Source organism: Trachurus japonicus, chromosome 3 (genome assembly GCF_045865225.1).
Source record: "Trachurus japonicus isolate A0001 chromosome 3, Traja_1.0".
NCBI lineage: Eukaryota > Metazoa > Chordata > Actinopteri > Carangiformes > Carangidae > Trachurus > Trachurus japonicus.
Window position 1 is genome coordinate 473,497 of NC_140909.1, and position 22,234 is coordinate 495,730.

General features: G+C 42.7%; 1 protein-coding gene across 1 annotated transcript in view; it reads left to right on the top strand.

Moving 5' to 3' along the window:
* The first annotated feature begins 409 nt into the window (after positions 1-409).
* Positions 410-22,234, top strand: part of nnt2 (nicotinamide nucleotide transhydrogenase 2) — a 41,279-nt gene continuing 19,454 nt past the window's right edge. The window contains exons 1-14 of the mRNA XM_085804650.1: positions 410-771; positions 2,823-3,052; positions 6,153-6,352; positions 6,576-6,663; positions 7,178-7,266; positions 7,358-7,545; positions 8,889-9,022; positions 11,713-11,904; positions 13,332-13,482; positions 14,934-15,095; positions 15,766-15,876; positions 16,744-16,889; positions 17,726-17,921; positions 21,479-21,712. Coding sequence (XP_085660776.1) covers positions 630-771; positions 2,823-3,052; positions 6,153-6,352; positions 6,576-6,663; positions 7,178-7,266; positions 7,358-7,545; positions 8,889-9,022; positions 11,713-11,904; positions 13,332-13,482; positions 14,934-15,095; positions 15,766-15,876; positions 16,744-16,889; positions 17,726-17,921; positions 21,479-21,712 — 2,263 coding nt within the window. The 5' untranslated portion in view covers positions 410-629. The remainder of the gene's footprint in view (positions 772-2,822; positions 3,053-6,152; positions 6,353-6,575; positions 6,664-7,177; positions 7,267-7,357; positions 7,546-8,888; positions 9,023-11,712; positions 11,905-13,331; positions 13,483-14,933; positions 15,096-15,765; positions 15,877-16,743; positions 16,890-17,725; positions 17,922-21,478; positions 21,713-22,234) is intronic.

Below are 22,234 nucleotides of genomic sequence, written 5' to 3' on the forward strand. Positions count from 1 at the left end.
TTCATGTGTAAACTCCACCTGCTCCTTACCTGAGAGGCAGGAGGAGACAGCTGCTCTCTGATTGGCTGGAGGAGGAAACACTGAGTCACATGGTAAACTTAAGATAAGATAAGATAAGATAAGATAAGATAAGATAAGATATACTTTATTGTCCCAGAGTGGCAGAAGTGCAGACTGTAGACTGTATCGCCTTACAAACAGACACAACACAGATCTTCACACTTCTTCTTTTTAAACCTTTAATACATGTTTCTGAATCTTTTCATCTTTTCATATCACAGTTTGTTTCTCCCTCAGAGTCTGTAGCTGCTGCTGCTGCTGCCACCTCGACCCCCCCAGCCTGAACCCGGTCTGACTTGGCACCGGTTCAGTCTCTGAGCCGTCACATTTAAGATCTCGCGACCTGCAGCCGGAGCGTGAAACCAAGCCTGAGAGAGTGGGAGAGTGAGTGGTGTCAGTCGCTCTCTGGAGGCACCGACAGCACCGACAGCTTCAGCTCTACACAACAACAACAACACAGAGATTATTATTACTATAATGGTCTTAGTTCTGAGGCAGCAGCAGTAAGTTTATCATCAGCTGCAGTTAGTTTGTGTTCTCGGCTCGGCTCGGCTCGGCTCGGCTCGGCCATGTCCACTCTCCTTCGCTGCTGCTTCTCCGGCTCCTCCGTGGTTTTCCTCCGGAGAGGAGCAGCCGGCAGCAGACAGAAGATTCCTGGGAGGAGGCAGTTCAGGACGTTCCCTGTGCTATGGGATCAGAAGGCCTCCAGAGGTAGGAAACACACACACACAAAGACACACACACGCAGCTGGTGGTGTCTCTGCTTAACCTTGCTCTGCTTTCCACAGAGGACAGACTCTCTCTGCTCTGTCTCAAGGTTTTACATTCCCACTGTCTTTAGTTTAGTCAAGGACAGAGTTCCCAGAGTTCCCAGAGCAGCAGACTGACTGAGTGTTGGAGCTGTAGTTGCTGCTAGCGCCCGAACACGGAGAGGTCAGTTAAAGGTGACATCACGTCAAAGTTAAACCTCCGTCCGTCCCGTCTCATCTCGTCTCTCCACTCCAGCTCTAGTCCTAACAGCCGCTGCTCTCAGCTCAGCTCAGCGCTCTCCGCTGCTGCTGCTCAGTGTTTTGTAGGACCAACAGGTTTTTAAGTTTAGATTTTGAGCGTGTGTGTGTGTGTGTGGGAGTGTAGGCCGCTGTGTGTGTGTGTGTGTGCTGGCTCACAGCCAATCAGCTGCTAATAATGTCTCCATGGTGGCGAGGTCACCACGCCGTGTACGGAGAGAGAAATGTGTAACGTGACACCGTGCAGCTCCACTCGGCCTCGGCTGCGGCGCTGCAGCTCACTGAGACTGAGACACTACAGGTGAACAGGTTTCACCATGAAACTTCACAAGTTCATCACTCACATTAAGATGAATATTTTTTGTATTACAAGTTTTGTTACATTTTATGTTGAAATATGTAAATGAGGCAATATCTAATGATATGCGCTAATTTGCATATATTTCCAGAATAGAAACCTGAACAATGGATAAAGCTACTTTGTTTTATTTTGTTGACACATTAGAGTCTTTAGTTTTTCCAGAGGAGGATTGTGGATATCTCTTTTTATCACTCTGTAAATGAGAAAATACTGTCACCAGCCCTAAAACATCTAATGTCTCCATGTTTGTAGTAATAAAATGTTGTATAAATGAGGCTGTGAATGATATATCAACAATCCCCTCTGTAAAAACCTTCAGGATATAGAAAGGGATCAAAGTGGAAGGTTTGGTGTCTGGAAGTGCTGCTGAAGTGGAGATTTCTAGCTCAGAGTCTGAGTCTGAAAAACTCTTTCTGAGGAAACGGCCTTTAAAGACTTGGACTGTAAAACTACAGAGATTGTTATTGTCAATCCTACTTTTATGATTTGTTGCTATGATACAAAAGAAATGACATCATTGTTCAGGAGAGAGAGAGAGATAAAGCTTTACAACGACACCTGACATGACACACTGTAAAAACTCAAAATCTTTCCAAGAATATTTGTCTTCTTTCTTGTCAAAATGTCTCAATTTTCATCAAAACTAAACTCTTTCCACTTAAAATAAGACTCGTCACCTAAAAATGAACTTGTTTTTAGATCATTTTTATTTGTTTGGCCACATCCGGCCTGCGGCCCCCCTACATCAGGCCCGCGTCTTGACGTAAAAAAATAAGGCTGTCAAAGTTAACGCGTTAATGCTAAATGCTTTTAACGGCACTATTTTTTTTAACGCGCTAACTTCGGGCCGCTCCGTAGTTTGGCCGTCTTATAATGTTACAGAAAACTATGTTTTTTCTCCTCATGTTCCTACACTACATAACTTGTTCTTCTTGTCACCAAACGAGGCTGCTCTCTCTCTGACAGCTGATTTTTAAATACTACCATTGGAAAGCATGGAAAACATGAGAAACGTCCAGATCTGGATGTTTCTTATGCTTTCCATTCATCTTGCTGGTATTTCAAGCAAAAACAAAAAAGATGCAATTAACTCAGGAAATTTTGAGATTAATCGCGATTAAAAATTTGAATCGTTTGACAGCCCTAATTATCATACAATATTTGAAAATAAACCCCGTTTTCAGAAATATTTGTGATTTTTTTTTTATACTTGTCTCGAACACTGAAGTGGCCCCCCACTGAGATGACAGTGCCAGCAGTAGCCCCCAGCTCATTTGAGTTTGAGACCCCGGCTCTACAGCCTCTACCAGAGACCAGACTGTGACTGACGTCCATGTCTCTGCAGCTCAGCTGTAATAATTGCCTTGCCCGTCTCTCGCTCTGTGTTTTCCCAGGTGTCCTCTACAAGGACGTGGTGGTGGGCGTTCCCAAGGAGACGCTGCAGAACGAGCGGCGCGTGGCGCTGTCCCCGGCCGGCGTGCAGGCGCTGGTCAAACAGGGCTTCAAGGTGCAGGTGGAGAGCGGAGCGGGACACGAGTCCCAGTTCTCAGACCTGCAGTACAAAGAGGCCGGGGCCTCCATCACCGACGGGAAGGGAGCGCTGGGATCGGACCTGGTCCTCAAGGTTCGTACATGACGGGGAATCGAACTGGAGTTCCTCTAATTCTGACCAGTAGGTAGATTTGTCCTGCAGTGAGTTCTCAGTCACATAAAACACAATGATACAATCAACAAACACATCCAACAACACACAGATTCCTTAAACACAAAATGACAAGAATAAAACCAGTTTAAACCTCCTGTTGTCCTCCTGGGTCCAGGAAGGAAGGAAGGAAGGAAGGAAAGAAGGAAGGAAGGAAGGAAGGAAGGACAAAGGGAAAGAGGGAAGGAAGGAAGGAAGGGCGAAGGGAAAAAGGGAAGGCAGGAAGGACGAAGGGAAGGAAGGAAGGAGGGAAAGAAGGAAGGCAGGAAGGACAAAGGGAAAAAAGGAAGGAAGGGCGAAGGGAAAAAGGGAGGGAAGGAAGGAAGGAAGAAAGGGCAAAGGGAAAGAAGGAAGGCAGGAAGGATAAATGGAAAGAAGGAAGGAAGGAAGGACAAAGGGAAAGAAGGAAGGAAGGAAAGATGAAGGGAAAAAGGGAAGGAAGGAAGGCAGGAAGGGAGAGATGGGAGGAAAGAAGGAAGGTAAGATAGAAGGAGGGAGGGAACAGATTGGGTCAAAAAGGAAGGAAGAAGAAGTAAGGACGAAGGGAAGGAAGGAAGGAAGGACTGAAGGAAGGGGAAAAGGAAAGGAAAGAAAAATGGAGGGAAGGAACAGATTAGGTCAAGGAAGGAAGCAGAAGGACGGACGAAGGAAGGAAGGAAGGAAGGAAGGAAGGAAGGAAGGAAGGAAGGAAGGAAGGAAGGAAGGAAGGAAGGGGAAAAGGAAAGGAAAGAAAAATGGAGGGAAGGAACAGATTAGGTCAAGGAAGGAAGGAAGGAAGGGGAAAAGGATTGTGGAAAGACGAAAGGGAGAAAGGAAGGAGAGAAGGAAGGATGGAGGAAGGGAACAGATTGAGGAGGGTTAAAACCAGGATACAAAGAGTTTAAAAACCCGGATGCTTAGATTTTGGGACCAAGTCGCTCCGACTGGAGAAGCTGGAATTGGGAGTTCAAAGGGTGAAAGTCGTCATTCAGAATGGAAAAGGCAATAATCCTCTTTATCTGTCTGGAAAACAGGAAAACTGGGGAAAGCTGAGCCTCTCCCATCATCAGTGGAGACAGACAACCATTTCACTGTTTGGTTTAAGGCATTCCTTCCTCTCGTTTAAGGACATGTGACCAAACCATGACACCAAAGAAAATGATAAAACCGATTCAACAAAAGCACGATAAAACATGGTCATAAAAGAGTTCAGTCAGTATGAAAACACTAAAACTAAAGCTTCTTCAACAGTGCAGACGTCGTTGACCCTTCGTACACACAGTTCACCACCTCGATGCTCTGACCTTTAATGAGAGAGTGCCTTTGTGCCTTTGTGCCTTTGTGCAAGTGGGTATTCCTCCTAAAACCAGTCACCATGTCTTTAGTTCCTCTTCCCTCCACAATAAGGGAATGTCCCACATACTCTTCCTTCAAAGGAAACTTTAAACAACGGCTTCAAAACAACCAAGAGTGCATCCGGACTGATCTATCACATTGTTTTAATGCTGTTGCTTTGTTTTGATTGATTGATTGATTTAACTTTAATATCCCCAAGGGGGCAATTCAGTGTACAACAGCAGTTGGCACAATAAACACACCAGATACAACACATAAAGTAGCAATAAATAGATAGAAATAGCCTACATCGTATATTAAAGCAGAAGTAAGCGATATATTTGTGTTAGTATAAGTCTTAAATAGTTGTATCTTCCGACAGCAATCACTTCTATAGAGTGTTTGGTCTGAAACACGGGTCTGTCAGTCACTCTGCTCTGCTCTGAGCCCAGGAGAAAACTTTTCTCGTATCCTACAACCTTTATCCAATGAGGAGAGAGAACGGCATAAAGGGCTGTGTGCGCAGCCAAGGGACGCCGTGAATGTGGCGACGTAGGGACGAGGACTGTTATGGTGCGTTCAAGGCAACTCGTAACTGGTGTTTTTCCGACCTGTGAAGTCGTACCAGTTCGATCTGGTACGAGTTCACGGGTCAGAAGTTACGAGTGGCCGTTATAGTGACTTTCACAGGTAAAACAGGTCGGAGAAACACGAGTGGGTTGCCTGGAACGCTACAAAGTCGTAAGTTGTGACTTGAAGCTGTAATTTACGGTTTCCAAAAGCCTGCCTGGAACGCAGCATTAGCCAAAACCACCGGATCACTTACTTCTGCTTTAATAAGAGAGTGCCTTTGTGCCTTTGTGCCTTTGTGCAAGTGGGTATTCCTCCTCAAACCAGTCACCATGTCTTTAGTTCCTCTTCCCTCCACAATACGGGAATGTCCCACATACTCTTCCTTCAAAGGAAACTTTAAACAACGGCTTCAAAACAACCAAGAGTGCATCCGGACTGATCTATCACATTGTTTTAATGCTGTTGCTTTGTTTTATCCCGTCTGTCATCTAGATTTTATTTCCCGTATTATCTTATCCTGACTGTGGACTCTGTGTGACTCTTAGCTGTATTTTATTTATTGTATTGTTTTTATTCAATGCAGTGGACTGTCAGCTGTATTTTATTTATTTATTAGGGACTGTGGATGCAAATTAGTGGCTCTGTTATAATCCGGCATATTTACAACAGTATTCTTTTTACTATTGTTCATCAACATGCACCGTCCCTATCCAAATAAAGTATTATTATTATTATTAGTAGTAGTAGTAGTAGTATTTCAAATGTTTGTGATCTGATCCTTTTGTATTAATGAGTATAACTTTTTTTAAGGTAAAAAGGGTAGGGGTATATAAGCTTTGGCTTCAACCTACACCCTTTTGGTGATATAAGCTTGATATATACCAAAATACATACCAAAATCATTCATTCATTCAGTAGTAGTAGTTTTTGCTGCATTCATTTGGAAATTGGACTGTAAAAGACCGTCTACAACTGGACCGTGGCTGGTTTCATGTATCTGCAGTAGACTCACAATAATGGAATCGTCTGCATATTTAATAATAAATCTATTGTCACGTCTGCTTCGGCACAAGTTTGTGTATAATGTGTATAGTTGGACGAGTTCTTACTCTGACCATCTCCTCCTGTGCTGCAGGTCCGAGCCCCGAGTGCGAGCGAGATCGACCTGCTGAAGCCGAAGTCCACCTTAGTGAGCTTCATTTATCCGGCCCAGAACCCGGAGCTGATGAAGAAGCTGTCGGAGCGGCAGAGCACGGTGCTGGCCATGGACCAGGTGCCCCGCGTCACCATCGCCCAGGGTTACGACGCCCTCAGCTCCATGGCCAACATCGCTGGGTACCGATAGATAGATAGATAGATAGATAGATAGATAGATAGATAGATAGATAGATAGATAGATAGATAGATAGATAGATAGATAGATAGATAGATAGTACTTTATTTATCTATCTACCCACACTCTCCTGCAGATCAACACATCTGAAGATGTTGAAGTTGAAGTTGAAGTTGAAGTTGAAGTTGAAGTTGAAGGAAACTTGACCTGAGTTTGTTTGTGCAGGTACAAAGCTGTGGTTCTGGCTTCCAACCACTTTGGGAGATTCTTCACCGGTCAGATCACCGCTGCAGGGAAAGTTCCTCCAGCCAAGGTAACGCTCTACAGCCACGGTAACGCTCTATAGCCGAGGTAACGCTCTATAGCCTAGGTAACGCTCTAGTAACGCTCTATAGCCGAGGTAACGCTCTATAGCCAAGGTAACGCTCTAGTAACACTCTACAGCCAAGGTAACGCTCTATGGCCAAGGTAACGCTCTACAGCCAAGGTAACGCTCTACAGCCACGGTAACGCTCTACAGCCACGGTAACGCTCTACAGCCACGGTAACGCTCCACAGCCAAGGTAGTTCAGTTCATGAACTGATGAAGCCTCTTGGATGAAGGTGAAACGTCTTCCTAGACAAATAATCAAGTCCAGTTGCTTGATTGAAAACTCCTTTGAGATACTATGACCTGGACAAATGAGAATATGCACAGGCTTTTTTATAAAAACATTTCAAGCGACCCCATTTGAACTCCAGGCGACCACACGTGGGGTCCTGACCCCCAGGTTGAAAACCACTGGTCTACACAACATCCCATAGTTTCTCCTGTCTGGATGTTTCAGGTCCTGGTCATCGGAGGAGGAGTAGCTGGATTAGCAGCAGCCGGAGCAGCCAAGTCCATGGGAGCCATCGTCAGAGGGTTTGACACCAGGTCTGAGATGGATCAAACATCTTTGTACTTGTCATGTTTCAGACTGTGGTGGTTTTGTTTTAACGATAAACCGTCTGCCGCTTCCCGCCAGGCCGGCGGCTCTGGAGCAGTTCAAGTCGTTTGGGGCGGAGCCTCTGGAGGTGAACATCAAAGAGTCTGGAGAGGGAGTTGGAGGCTACGCCAAAGAAATGTCCAAAGAGTTCATCGATGCTGAAATGGCCCTTTTCGCCAAACAGTGTAAAGACGTGGACATTCTCATCAGCACCGCCCTGATCCCAGGTCAGTGGCTTTGATGTTCATTAGCTTGTTTTTGTCTCGCTGCTGTTGATCGATTGTGGAAGAAGGAAATGAGTTGCTCATGTTTTGGCCACAACAAAGCATCAGTTTGTTTTGTTCTCTGAGTGCAGCTTTAATGTGGAGCCATGTTTCTGACTCAAGTCCATGTTTCTCTGATTTATCTATCTAGAGGACGCTGCACGTTAATGAACATTTCTGTAAACGTGCCAGTTTTACCCAGAGGTTGATTTACAACTGTTGTCCTCCGGCCATTAAAATACACAAAACAAGGACACAAAGGTCATAATACATGAAACAAGGACACAGGGGACACAAAGTTCAAGACACACTACAGAAACAATAACACCAAGTAGACAATAATACACAAAGAAACCAATATACACAGTGCAATACAATACAGTGCAAGATTATTGAACGAGAGGCCATGGATAGTAAATGAACCAATGCAACTACCTTGATCATTGGCTTAATGTATAGGTATGAATATGATGAGTAAAGTGATAAAGTGCTCATTACAGTTGTCACTTTAAAATAAAAGTTATATTTGAATTAAAGGGATACTTCACCCAAAATCGATAATTCACCAATCATCTCCTCACCGTCATGCCAAGGAAGGGTCTGGAGAACTTCCAGAGTCATCAAAACTCTGTAGAAGTTCCAGAGGGTTTTCATATAATGGCGGCGGATAGAGTTCACTTATGATTGGTCCAAAATACACACTATGAAACATCCAGATACCTCCATACTGTCCTGAAGCCAAGACATGGAAAAGTTGTTGATCTCTGTTTTTATCCTTGTTGTGGCAGCAGCTCCCAGTGGCTGCGAGATGTTCTTCTATGTTTACATCAAACATCCAATGGTTTACAACGATGAATGAACATCTCACAGCAAATCTCGCGAAACATCAACAGCCACTGGTAGCTACTGCTACAACAAGGATAAAAACAGAGATCACATTCATTTATTCTGAACAACTTTTCCATGTCTTGGCTTCAGGACACTTGGGTCAGTAGGACGAGCAGTATGGAGGTATCTGGATGTTTCATAGTGTGTGTTTTGGACCAATCAGAACTGAACTCTATCCACCACCATTATATGAAAACTCGTCACCAGCCGGACCCCCCCTGCAACTCCTAAAGAGTTTTGATGACTCTGGAAGTTCTCCAGACCCTTCCTTGGCATGACGGTGAGGAGATGATTGGTGCATTATCGGATTTGGGTGAAGTATCCCTTTAAATTGAAATAGATTAGATTGGGAGAGATGAACTGTGGGAGGAGATTGGTTGATATCTTGAACGTCTGGTCTGTTTCCTCTACCCGTGCAGGGAAGCGCGCCCCCATCCTGATCAAGAGGGAGTTTGTGGAGTCGATGAGGGACGGCTCGGTGGTGGTGGATCTGGCTGCTGAGGCGGGGGGCAACATCGAGACCACCAGGCCCGGAGAGCTGCACATCCACAAGGTGAGTGGAGTCTCTGTTGTTCTGTCTGCAGCTTCGTAGACCTGTGATTCCTGTGACATCACGGCAGAGGTGGGGACTTGGACTCGAGACTTGGGACTTGAACTGGACTCGAGTCCCGATTTTGATGATCAAATCAAAAAAAGACTTGGACTCGCTTGGGACTTGATGCCAAAGACTTGAGACTCTACTTGGACTAGATGCCAAAGACTTGAGACTCTACTTGGACTTGAGAGCAAAGACTTGAGACTCTACTTGGAATTGATGCCAAAGACTTGGGACTCTACTTGGACTTGATGCCAAAGACTTGGGACTCTACTTGGACTTGATGCCAAAGACTTGAGACTCTACTTGGACTAGATGCCAAAGACTTGAGACTCTACTTGGACTAGATGCCAAAGACTTGAGACTCTACTTGGACTTGATGCCAAAGACTTGAGACTCTACTTGGACTTGATGCCAAAGACTTGAGACTCTACTTGGACTAGATGCCAAAGACTTGAGACTCTACTTGGACTTGATGCCAAAGACTTGAGACTCTACTTGGACTTGATGCCAAAGACTTGAGACTCTACTTGGACTTGATGCCAAAAACTTGAGACTCTACTTGGACTAGATGCCAAAGACTTGAGACTCTACTTGGACTTGATGCCAAAGACTTGAGACTCTACTTGGACTTGATGCCAAAGACTTGAGACTCTACTTGGACTTGATGCCAAAGACTTGAGACTCTACTTGGACTTGATGCCAAAGACTTGAGACTGTACTTGGACTTGATGCCAAAGACTTGAGACTCTACTTGGAATTGAGAGCAAAGACTTGAGACTCTACTTGGACTAGATGCCAAAGACTTGAGACTCTACTTGGACTAGATGCCAAAGACTTGAGACTCTACTTGGACTAGATGCCAAAGACTTGAGACTCTACTTGGACTTGATGCCAAAGACTTGAGACTCTACTTGGACTTGATGCCAAAGACTTGAGACTCTACTTGGACTTGATGCCAAAGACTTGAGACTCTACTTAGACTTGATGCCAAAGACTTGAGACTCTACTTGGACTTGATGCCAAAGACTTGAGACTCTACTTGGACTTGATGCTAAAGACTTGAGACTCTACTTGGACTTGATGCCAAAGACTTGAGACTCTACTTGGACTTGAGAGAAAAGACTTGAGCCTCTACTTGGACTTGATGCCAAAGACTTGAGACTCTACTTGGACTTGATGTCAAAGACTTGAGACTCTACTTGGAATTGATGCCAAAGACTTGGGACTCTACTTGGACTTGATGCCAAAGACTTGGGACTCTACTTGGACTTGATGTCAAAGACTTGAGACTCTACTTGGAATTGATGCCAAAGACTTGGGACTCTACTTGGACTTGATGCCAAAGACTTGGGACTCTACTTGGACTTGATGCCAAAGACTTGAGACTCTACTTGGACTTGATACCAAAGACTTGAGACTCTACTTGGACTTGATGCCAAAGACTTGAGACTCTACTTGGACTTGATGCCAAAGACTTGAGACTCTACTGGGACTTGATGCCAAAGACTTGAGACTCTACTTGGACTTGATGCCAAAGACTTGAGACTCTACTTGGACTTGAGACTCTACTTGGACTTGATGCCAAAGACTTGGGACTCTACTTGGACTTGATGCCAAAGACTTGGGACTCTACTTGGACTTGATGCCAAAGACTTGAGACTCTACTGGGACTTGATGCCAAAGACTTGAGACTCTACTTGGACTTGATGCCAAAGACTTGGGACTCTACTTGGACTTGATGCCAAAGACTTGAGACTCTACTTGGACTTGATGCTAAAGACTTGAGACCCTACTTGGACTTGATGCCAAAGACTTGAGACTCTACTTGGACTTGAGAGCAAAGACTTGAGCCTCTACTTGGACTTGATGCCAAAGACTTGAGACTCTACTTGGACTTGATGCCAAAGACTTGAGACTCTACTTGGACTAGATGCCAAAGACTTGAGACTCTACTTGGACTTGATGCCAAAGACTTGAGACTCTACTTGGACTTGATGCCAAAGACTTGGGACTCTACTTGGACTTGATGCCAAAGACTTGAGACTCTACTGGGACTTGATGCCAAAGACTTGAGACTCTACTTGGACTTGATGCCAAAGACTTGAGACTCTACTTGGACTTGAGACTCTACTTGGACTTGATGCCAAAGACTTGGGACTCTACTTGGACTTGATGCCAAAGACTTGGGACTCTACTTGGACTTGATGCCAAAGACTTGAGACTCTACTTGGACTTGATGCCAAAGACTTGAGACTCTACTTGGACTTGATGCCAAAGACTTGAGACTCTACTTGGACTTAACCCTCTTGACTTGAAATTCAAGTCAAGTCACATGCAGCAAGCACAAATATGAAAATATTTTATAATATTAAATAAGTGTCATCAATGTTCTATTGTAGCAGCCAGCCTTGGCTGTATAATTAATGCCAACACTCTAAAAAAAAAAAAAGATACAACTTAACAACTTAACAATTGAGGCGTGGTCATGATCTTTATGTGTCATTAATTATAATCGATTTGTTTGGGACTTTGAAACAAAAATCTCAGGACTTGGACTTGACTTGGGACTTGAGAGCAAAGACTTGAGACTCTACTTGGACTTGCAACATAGAAACTTTGTCCAACCTCTGTCTGGTGGCGAGCAGGGAGTGACACACATCGGCTACACGGACCTTCCCAGCCGCATGGCCACGCAGGCCAGCACGCTCTACTCCAACAACATCCTCAAGCTGCTGAAGGCCATCAGCCCCGACAAGGAATACTTCCACTACGAGCCCAAGGAGCAGTTCGACTACGGAACCATCGACCACGTCATCCGCGGCACTCTGGTCATGAAGGTGAGACTTTAAAAAAAAACATTTTAACTTTATTTTTTCCAATCAATAAAAACATATACAGAAATACAAAAACATAATTCAGTTTAGTTTCAGTTTAATTTATTGACAAGGGACAATGTACATTAATAAAACATTGTAAAAAACAAATGTAAATGTACCCGAGTTACGTAGCTAAAAAAGCTAGTTTTCATCGCCAGTCCCTCTGCCTGATGATAAAAGGCAACCTTTAAAAAAAAGCAACAATGAGGTAAAATGCCAAAGACATATTAATAAATATACATTTGTAAGACAAGAGACACATTTGCGATAGCACCGAACCAAAGACACATTCAACTCACATTAATAACTATACATTTGTAAGGCCATACAAGGGGGATAAACACTACTTTGTCACGTAAAGGTGCCATTTTGTCCATCGAACAACATACAGCTCTGTTTTGATTCGTAGACTGTAGGTCATTTGTTCCATTGATTGATTTCTTCTCCAACGTCCAGCCAGTGGCTCAGTTCTCAGCCAACTCCTTGTAGTGGCTTTCTTAGCTGCAAGTAACAGGATCTTGAACAAGTATTTGTCTTCTTTACCTATTACATCTTCTGGTATCAGTCCTAGATACACATACCGAGGGTCATTGGGAATGTTATGTCCAAAAATTTCACCCATGGCTCTTACAACCCCCTCTCAAAATGACTGTATTTTCATACATGACCAAAATATATGAGAATGGTTGGCGTTCAGTTGCCCACAGTTTCTCCAACAATATTGTTGTTGGCCTAATTGTTTATTTTGTAGATGTATGTTGGGTCTTAAACATGGACTGCCAATCACTCCCAGACAACTCAATACTGAATTCTTTTTCCCATTTCACTTTTATATACACAGTATTTCTTCCCTATTGCTTCAATAAACCTTTGTACAGTTTAGAGACAGTTCTTGGAGGAGTTTGCTCAGAATGAAGGTGAGATGTAATTGGTTGTAGCTCTGCTGGCAGCCTCGGTCCTGCTGGGATGTCGAGCCAAACGAGCTCTAAACCCGATCCCAGCTGGGAATCGCTCCTGTTGGATCCCAGCAAGAATGTTATGAACGTTTCAAAATATACTTTTCCAGGAATCTTGGCTTTGACACATTGTTTATGACAGAGAGAGCATGCAAACCTCAACACGACATATCGGTTTACCCCTTGTTAAACTAAGCATTATTCAGGCCCCTTAAAAGAGAATTTATCTTAGAAAACCGCTGGTAACTGGTTCGTGATTGCTGTTTGTTCGCTCTAATCTCCAGTCGCTCCGTGGCTTTGTGTCCGTCCAGCCCAGATCTCCCACAATGCACGACTCCAAAGTCTTGATGTGTGTTTCTCACGCAAAACTCTGACTCGGACGTTCCTCTTGTGTGTGTTTTGTTTTTTCTCTTTCTCTTCTGCTTCATCCAGGACGGGAGGAACATGTTCCCCTCCCCGCTGCCTAAAACGGCCCCCCCGGCCCCGGTCAAACAGAAATCCGTCTTGGAGCTGGAGAAGGAGAAAGCAGCGGCCGTTTCTCCTTTCAACCGCACGCTGACGTCGGCCGGCGTCTACACCACAGGTCAGAGGTCAAAGGTCAGGGGGGGGGAAACACCTCAGACTCACTGGAACAGAACGACCTTCTCTAGTTTCTCTACATAAAACTGAAACCATTAGTTTAGTTGATGAAAGAGTAAAAAGACAAATATTTAGATGATTCATCGCGTTAGATTTGGATGTGGGAGTTCCTTATTGAACATCAGAGCAAAGTGAGTTTTTTATTTGCATGTGGACGAAGAAAGCATGTTGGTTTGAAACGATCCCTCGGGCTGAAATCTGTCACCGTGGAAACATTTCACTGCGAGACATCTTTGGGAGATTAACTGATAATAAAAAATAATTTAGTTCCAAACAATCTGATGTGGAAACTTTTGCTAAAACCCTGAGATCATCACGTGTTAATGGAACTTTTCAACGCAGCCGCGTCGTTTTAATGAGCCACAGTGAAAACTCTTTACAGATCGTCATGGTTACATAACCTGTTGTGAAACTGTGTCTGTGATTGATTGTAATGAATCTTTTTTCTCTATAACAACAACATGCAAACAACTGGACAGGGTTCCTACGCAAGTATGGAAAAGTATGGAATTTGATTTTATACATTTGGAAAATGGAAACTATTGTATGGAAATATATTTATTTTATTTATCTTGTCTTGGTTTGGACTTATCTGAAGTTATTTGGGTTAACTATAGCCTATTGTATGTGCTATTGTACTTAGCTACAATCTCCTGGAAATGATTTGGTTGCATAATGACAGACCCATTCAGAATAATGAAAACAAGATAAATTGGATGCTTTTTTTTTTAAATATTATGCACATCTATTTACTTAAAGCAGAAGTAAGTGATATATTTGTGTTAATCTAAGTCTTAAATAGTTATATCTTCCGACAGCAATCACTTCTATAGAGTGTTCGGTCTGAAACACGGGTCTGTCAGTCACTCTGCTCTGCTCTGAGCCCAGGAGAAAACATTTATCGTATCCTACAGTTTTTATCCAATGAGGAGAGAGAACGGCATGCAGGGCTGTGTGTGCAGCCAAGGAACGCCGTGAATGTGGCGACGTAGGGACGAGGACTGTTATGGTGCGTTCAAGGAAACTCGTATTTTTCCGACCTGTGAAGTGGTACCAGTTCGATCTGGTACGAGTTCACTGGTCAGAAGTTACGAGTGGCCGTTATAGTGACTTTCACCGGTAAAACAGGTCGGAAAAACACGAGTGGGTTGCCTGGAACGCTACAAAGTCGTAAGTCGTGATGTGAAGCTGTAATTTATGATTTCAAAAGCCTGCCTGGAACGCAGCATTAGCCAAAACCACCGGACCACTTACTTCTGCTTTAAATATCACAAATTATTTGAATTTTTTTACCGAGAAGTCTGGAAAAAGTCTGGAATTTGGACATTTCAAATGTGTAGAAACCCTGACTGTACACAACATGAACTCTGTGTGTGTGTGTGTGTGTGTGTGTAGGCGTGTCCACGTGTCTGCTGCTGGGCATCATCTCCCCCAACGCGGCCTTCACCCAGATGGTCACCACCTTCGGCCTGGCCGGGATCGTCGGCTACCACACGGTGTGGGGCGTCACGCCGGCGCTGCACTCGCCGCTCATGTCCGTCACCAACGCCATCTCAGGTCAGAGCGCCGCCGCCGCCGCCGAAGGCCGCCGAAGGCCGCCGAAGGCCGTCTGGACCAAACCAGATGAAGTCATGCTTTTATTAGTGGTGTAGTCTATGTGAACTGAAAATACATAAATACTTCAGTATAGCCAGTACAACTAAACTATCTAACTAAAGTAAATGTCAATGGTTCTCAGAGTGGGAGGGTTGACAGGGTTCAAGGGTCCACTACTTTTTATGGAAATGTTACCACTTTTTCTAGAATATTTTTGAGAAATTTTACCAGTTTCTTCTCAATTTTTCTGTTCTACTTTCTACTATTTTTTAAAGAAATTTTACCCCTTTTTGTATTATTGTTTGCCCCCCCCTTCTTTTTGAAAAATTTTACCACTTTTTCTAGAATTCTTGAGTAATTTTACCAGTTTTTTCAAAAAAATTTTTAAACTTTTTTGTTTTTTCTTTTTGTGAGAATTTTTACCACTTTTTTTCCAGAAATTTCTCTATAATCTTTCAAAAATATGTCAAATTTGGGTCCTTGATATAAAAAGTTTGAGAACCAGCGTCTATGTGATACAAGTATGAACAGTTTACCACCTAAAAAGCAGTACAACATTAGACTACACCACTGTCTTGTTTCTATTGTCTGTCCCTGAGCTGACGGGTCTCGCCCCCCCCTGTGGCCTCAGGTCTGACGGCGGTGGGGGGTCTGGTGCTGATGGGCGGAGGCCTCACCCCCTCCAGTCTACCGGAGAGTCTGGCTCTGGCCGCCGCCTTCGTTTCCTCCATCAACATCGCAGGTTTGATGGTTTTTTTTGGAAATATGTTTATTGATTTTCAATTTAGAGAAAAAAGAAAAAAGAAAATACTTATAAAATGAAGAGAAAAAATAAGTAGCTAGAGGAAAAAGAGAAGAGAGAGAGAGAAAAAAAAGTAAAAAACACAGCACATCAAGCTCAACAATATTTCATGGTCATAAAATGAGTACTGTAGATAGAATATAAAAGCAGAAAAATAAATAAATAATAGTAAAATAAATAGGTCAGTAGACATCATACTCTTGTTTGGACTGCGAGGTTTTGTACAATAGCCAGTTAAGTGTCTATGGGCTCACATTTTAAGGTCCCATGTTTTATCAAACGTATCCCCTCTGTCTTCATTGTAGAATCTCAGTCTCTCCAGATGTAAAGTATTTAACAATTCTCCCAACCATAAATTATAAGTGGGCACAGAGTCCATTTTCCACACTCGTAAAATCAGCTTTTTAGCAATATCACCATCCCAAATTGAACTGCTCTTCTTTCAAATGTATTACTGTAACAGAAGAAAGGACACTTGTGGCCTCTAGAATGGCCACCAGAGGGTTTTTACCCAAAGCCTTAGAAAAACACTCAAAAATACATTTCTGAGTTTCTTTTGCCTTAAATATCAAAAGTATAGAAAGAAAGGAAGAAAGAAAGAAAGAAAGAAAGAAAGAAAGAAAGAAAGAGCTGATAAAAGCTGATAAGAGCTGATAAAAGTTGATAAAAGCTGATAAAAATATATTTCCAAAATAAATAAAGTTTACTACAGCAGGTTTGATGTTTAACACAGTAAGATTGTCTGTCTGCTCAAGTCAAAGACACTCAGTGCTCTCTGTGTGTGTGTGTGTGTGTGTGTGTGTGTAGGTGGTTTCCTCATCACTCAGAGGATGCTGGACATGTTTAAACGTCCCACCGACCCTCCGGAGCACAACTACCTGTACCTGCTGCCGGCCGGCGCCTTCGTCGGCGGCTACGGAGCCTCGCTGGCCGCCGGCTACAGCATCGAGCAGGTGACCAACATATATATCTAACATTTAATATTTAATCTTCTCTAGATCAGTGAACTACAGCTGCAACAAGAGTCCAGATTCTCTGATTCAGCTGCTTCAATGTGAATATTTCTGGTTTCTTTGTTCCTTCATGACAATAAACTGAGTCTCTCTTTGGTTTGTGGACAAAACAAGACATTTGAGGACGATGTCTGGTGGTTTGAGAAACACTGAACGATGTTTTTAGACATTTTATTGAACAAACAACTAATCGATTAATGGTTTAGACATTTTATACATTTGGAAAATGGAAATTATTGTATGCACATCGATTTCCTTAAAGGGATAGTTCAACATTTAGTCAAATTGGCCCCATTGCCATAATCCCTATAGTCATAGCAGTAGGTTCGTTACCTTTAATTGTCGGTGCAAGCTGTTTTTAGAACGGCGGAGCAGAGCCGTGAGCTGCTCAGAGCTACGCTACGGAGGCTCATTATGGGATTTCTTGGTTTCCCTCATCAAACTCATCAAATACACAATCCAACAACTCCACAACGCTCTGGTGGACAAGTTGTGAGCTGCACATTCACCACGCTATGAGATAATAACACAACGTTACCACACAGAGTTGTTTTAGAGGGAAATTCATGTTAAACCACTGATGCACGTTGCCTTTTAATCTTCTGGATTCATCGTTATTAATGGATTAATCATTTAGACGGATGAATCGATAATGAAAGTAATCGTTAGTTGCAGCTCTACAATGAACTGACAAACAGTTAGTATTTACATCTCCAGCCTCCTCCTTGTTGCCCTGACGACGTCCCGTTGCCATGACTGTGTGTGCTTCCTCCTAGATGATGTACCTCGGCTCGGGGATGTGCTGTGTGGGCGCTCTGGCCGGCCTCTCGGCCCAGCGCACCAGTCGCCTTGGCAACGCGCTGGGCATGATGGGCGTGGCGGGAGGCATCGCCGCCACGCTGGGAGCGCTGAAACCTTCTCCAGAGCTGCTGTCCCAGATGTCCCTGGCCATGGCCACCGGAGGAACGCTGGGTACGGCGCTCCGTCTGAGTCCACACGGCCCCGATCACAGCTCAGCAGGGTTTATAAAGGGATAGCTCACCCAAAATTCTAATTTCACTCATGATCTCCTCCTCCTCATGTGGACTAAGGGCTGGGAGAAGTCCTCCGTGGCTTCTCTGAGTTACAGGGGTTTGAATTTTGGGTGAACTATCCCTTTAAGGGGCATTATATAACTCTATTGTATGGATGTTGTAAATCTCTTAGAAATTTACCCAAACTGACAATGGTAGTGTGAAACTTTAGAGATGCCTTCATTTAGTTACAATACAGCCAATCAGAGGAGAAAAGGTCATTCAGCGAAATGTATTTTCCTCATCTTTTTTTTCTTTTAGTCTGATGATGATTGTTTCTTTTGCCTTACTGTAAATATCAAAAGTATAGAAAGAAAGAAAGAAAGTTCTTTGATAAGAGCTGATAAAAAGACGATAAAAGCTGAAAACAGCTGATAAAAAACTGATAACAGTTGATAACAGCTGATAACAGTTGACAAAAGCTGATAAAAAGCTGATAAGAGCTGATGAGAGTTGATAAGAGTTGATAACAGTTGACAAAAGCTGATAAGAGCTGATAACAGTTGATAAGAGCTGATAACAGTTTAAAAAAGATGATAGAACTTGATAAAAGCTGATAAAAGCTGATAAAAAGCTGATAACAGTTGATAAGAGCTGATAACAGTTGATAAGAGCTGATAACAGTTGATAAAAGCTGATAAAAAGCTGATAACAGTTGATAAAAGCTGATAACAGTTGATAAAAGCTGATAACAGCTGATAACAGTTGATAAAAGCTGATAACAGTTGATAAGAGCTGATAACAGTTGATAAGAGCTGATAACAGTTCATAAAAGCTGATAAAAAGCTGATAACAGTTGATAAAAGCTGATAACAGTTGATAAGAGCTGATAACAGCTGATAACAGTTGATAAAAGCTGATAACAGTTGATAAAAACTGATAAAAGCTGATAACAGTTGATAGAAGTTGATAACAGTTGATAAGAGCTGATAACAGTTGATAAAAGCTGATAAAAAGCTGATAAAAAGCTGATAACAGTTGATAAAAGCTGATAAAAAGCTGATAACAGTTGATAAAAGCTGATAAAAAGCTGATAACAGTTGATAAAAGCTGATAACAGTTGATAAAACGATGATAAAAGCTGATAACAGTTGATAAAAGCTGATAACAGTTGATAAAAGCTGATAAAAGCTGATAACAGTTGATAAAAGCTGATTAAAGCTGATAAAAGTTGATAAGACCTGATAACAGTTGATAAGACCTGATAACAGTTGATCCTGAACAGCGTGTTGCGACCACCAGCAGCTCTGCTTCAGTCTCGGACGTCTTCATTCTCCTCTGAAGTTGATTCAGCATTACGAGGCCATCATGAAGCAGTTACATGTTATTAGCTTTGCGTGCAACGTCTCTGCCCTTGAAATGAGTGTGATATACATATACACACACACACATATTTCTGTTAATTGATACCAGAGGAGGATTGATCCGGTCCGCCTAGAGAGACCAGTGGGTTTCATCATCATGTCTGAAAGTTGTACATGTTAATAGTAATCTAAGAAAGCAGGATGATAAACGATGTTTGACTCAACACACACTTGCACACAGACACACGGGAAAGCAGCAGAACATGAGGGTTTACTCAGTCTTAAATTAGTGTCCCTGTGTTTTCAAGAAAACACACTTAAACACTTAACTTCAGACTCATCAGATCTGCTTTGAAGACCGGGCCCAGTAACTGGAAACAGGTGCAGGCCTTTTAGACATTTGCTCCTTTTTAACTTGATTTTTTTTACTTCAAAATGTTTTGTTTTTTTTGTTTTTTTTTAAACTGAGCCAGTGCATGAGAAGTTTAGTGTCTGGTGTTTCTCTGAGATTTTCTGACATCTGACTTGTTTTCCGTCTGTCTGTGTGTCTCGGTGCAGGTTGATTGATTTATTCAGATCCCCAGTAGCTATGGCAACGCCAAAGCTATTCTTCCTGGGGTCCATACAACATCTCTACAATGCATCAGTGCTATCTGTGTCCCACACAATACAATCCATGTTCACATAAAACACAAAACACAAAAAATAAAGTAAAATAAAATAAAAAAAATAAAAAATACAAACAGATACACAACAGATACACAAGACAACAGCACACAGACAACACAAGACAAGACAGCTCCCCAGGTCAGCAGTGGTACAGAACTCACTTACATATCATAATGTCATATCATTGTCAATAGCAATACATTCATCCGCTTTGCGTCGGGCCGAACAACGCCCCTTAGCCGTGGTAGAATGAGCATAGACCACGGACTGGAGTGATATATAGCTTTTATAAAACGGTTACCAATAATGACAATATGAAAGAGGACATGTAGTTTTCTTCCAGCAGAATAAAAAGCTGTTCCCAGCTGTCCAGACGTTAGCTCCTAGTAGCTCTGTCACTGCTCAGTCCCCTCTACCATTGTTAACCCTCTGGAGGTCAAAGTTCACCTTCAACATGGTCATAAAATTGCCTTGCCTTGCCTTCCATCTATCCTTCCTTCCTTCAATTCATTGTCAATTACACTACTTTACTGCATTTTTAACATCATAAAAACATCGACTGTCTGTTGCTACGGACTGCAGCAGTCCGTTGTCATGGATACATGACAACAACTTCCATTCATACCAGTCATACGTGCCTGAGGCGGAGTGATAGCCTACGCTGTGATAAGGCTTTAGAATAGTAGCCGTGGTATATGCTCATTATACCACGGTTAACAACCAATCAGATCGCAGGATTTCACCTTTCCGTTTTATAACTGTCCACATATACCACATTTAATGTTCACAGAATGACACCACATTCAGCGCCATCGAAATTCAGTCTTTTATTATTATTATTGAATGAATGAATGAATGAATTAATTTATTTATTTCGGTATATATCAAGCTTATATAACCGAAAGGGTGTAGGTTGAAGCCAAAGCTTATATACCCCTACCCCTTTTACCTTAAAAAAAACAACTTAATTTTCCATACTGTAACGAGAAATTATGTTGTTCTTATAAAGTTTTTTAAAGCCGACTAGAGTACAGCAGAATTTAATATTTTCAGGACAATTATTCCAGATGTTAACCCCTCTAACAGAAAGACAGTGATTTTTTACAGTAGTTCGAGTCTTTGGTTTCTCAAATAATAGTGGTCTTCTCAGGTTATAACTGGAATCCTTCATTTTAAACAGATTGTGGATATCTTGAGGAAGAAGTTTATTTTCTGCTTTGTACATGGTTTGTATTGTAATGTAATCAACTAAGTCCCTGAATTTCAAAATGTTCAGGCGACTAAATAGTGGGTCTCAAAATCAGCCCCGACCAAACCACAGCAGATTTGACAGCATCCCCCCCTGATGATAAACATCCCCAAGAACTGTTTCTGTGTAGGTGTCATGCTTATACTTACAACCGTCCTACACTAAAGACTAACTCTCCATGGCAACCAGCTGCTCTTTGACTAACTTCTTACCGTTCTTACCGTCTGGGTGCAGGTCTGACCATCGCCAAGCGCATCGAGATCTCCGACCTTCCTCAGCTGGTGGCGGCGTTCCACAGCCTGGTGGGGCTGGCCGCCGTGCTCACCTGCGTGGCCGAGTTCATGATCGAGTTCCCTCACCTGGAGGCTCACCCGGCCGCCGGCATGATCAAGACCGTGGCCTACCTGGGCACCTACATCGGAGGGGTCACCTTCAGCGGCTCGCTGGTGGCCTACGGCAAGCTGCAAGGTCAATATCTGTAGTACCTGCTGTGTGTGTGTGTGTGTGTGTTCTCTGTAGATATTAGGGATGGATTGACTTTCGATCGGATCGTCTATCAGCGATCGAAGGGAGGATCATGATGATAAATAATTGTTTTTAGTGTGTTTTACAGCTGATTTAAGACTCGGGTCAGAACCGACTCAATTGAAGCCAAGGGTCATACTGACAAAAAAGGCCCAGGGGCCCACACCCAAAAATATTAAAACCAATATTTTCATGGATAAGGAAGCCTGACAATGTAACCAAGAGAAGAAAAACTAATTGGATGAAAAAAAAAGTATTTAGTGTATTTTACAGCTGATTTAAAATACGGGTCAAAACTGACCCGAAACACCATAGATGGCAGCAGAAAGCTAACACAAGACGAAGGTTAAAGGAATAATTAAACAGACCGATTTCCCATCCCTAGTAGATATTGTGCATATGACAAATGTTAAAGTCAGTAGATTTGGTCTTTTTCATGTCTGATCATTGCTCTGCATTAAAGGG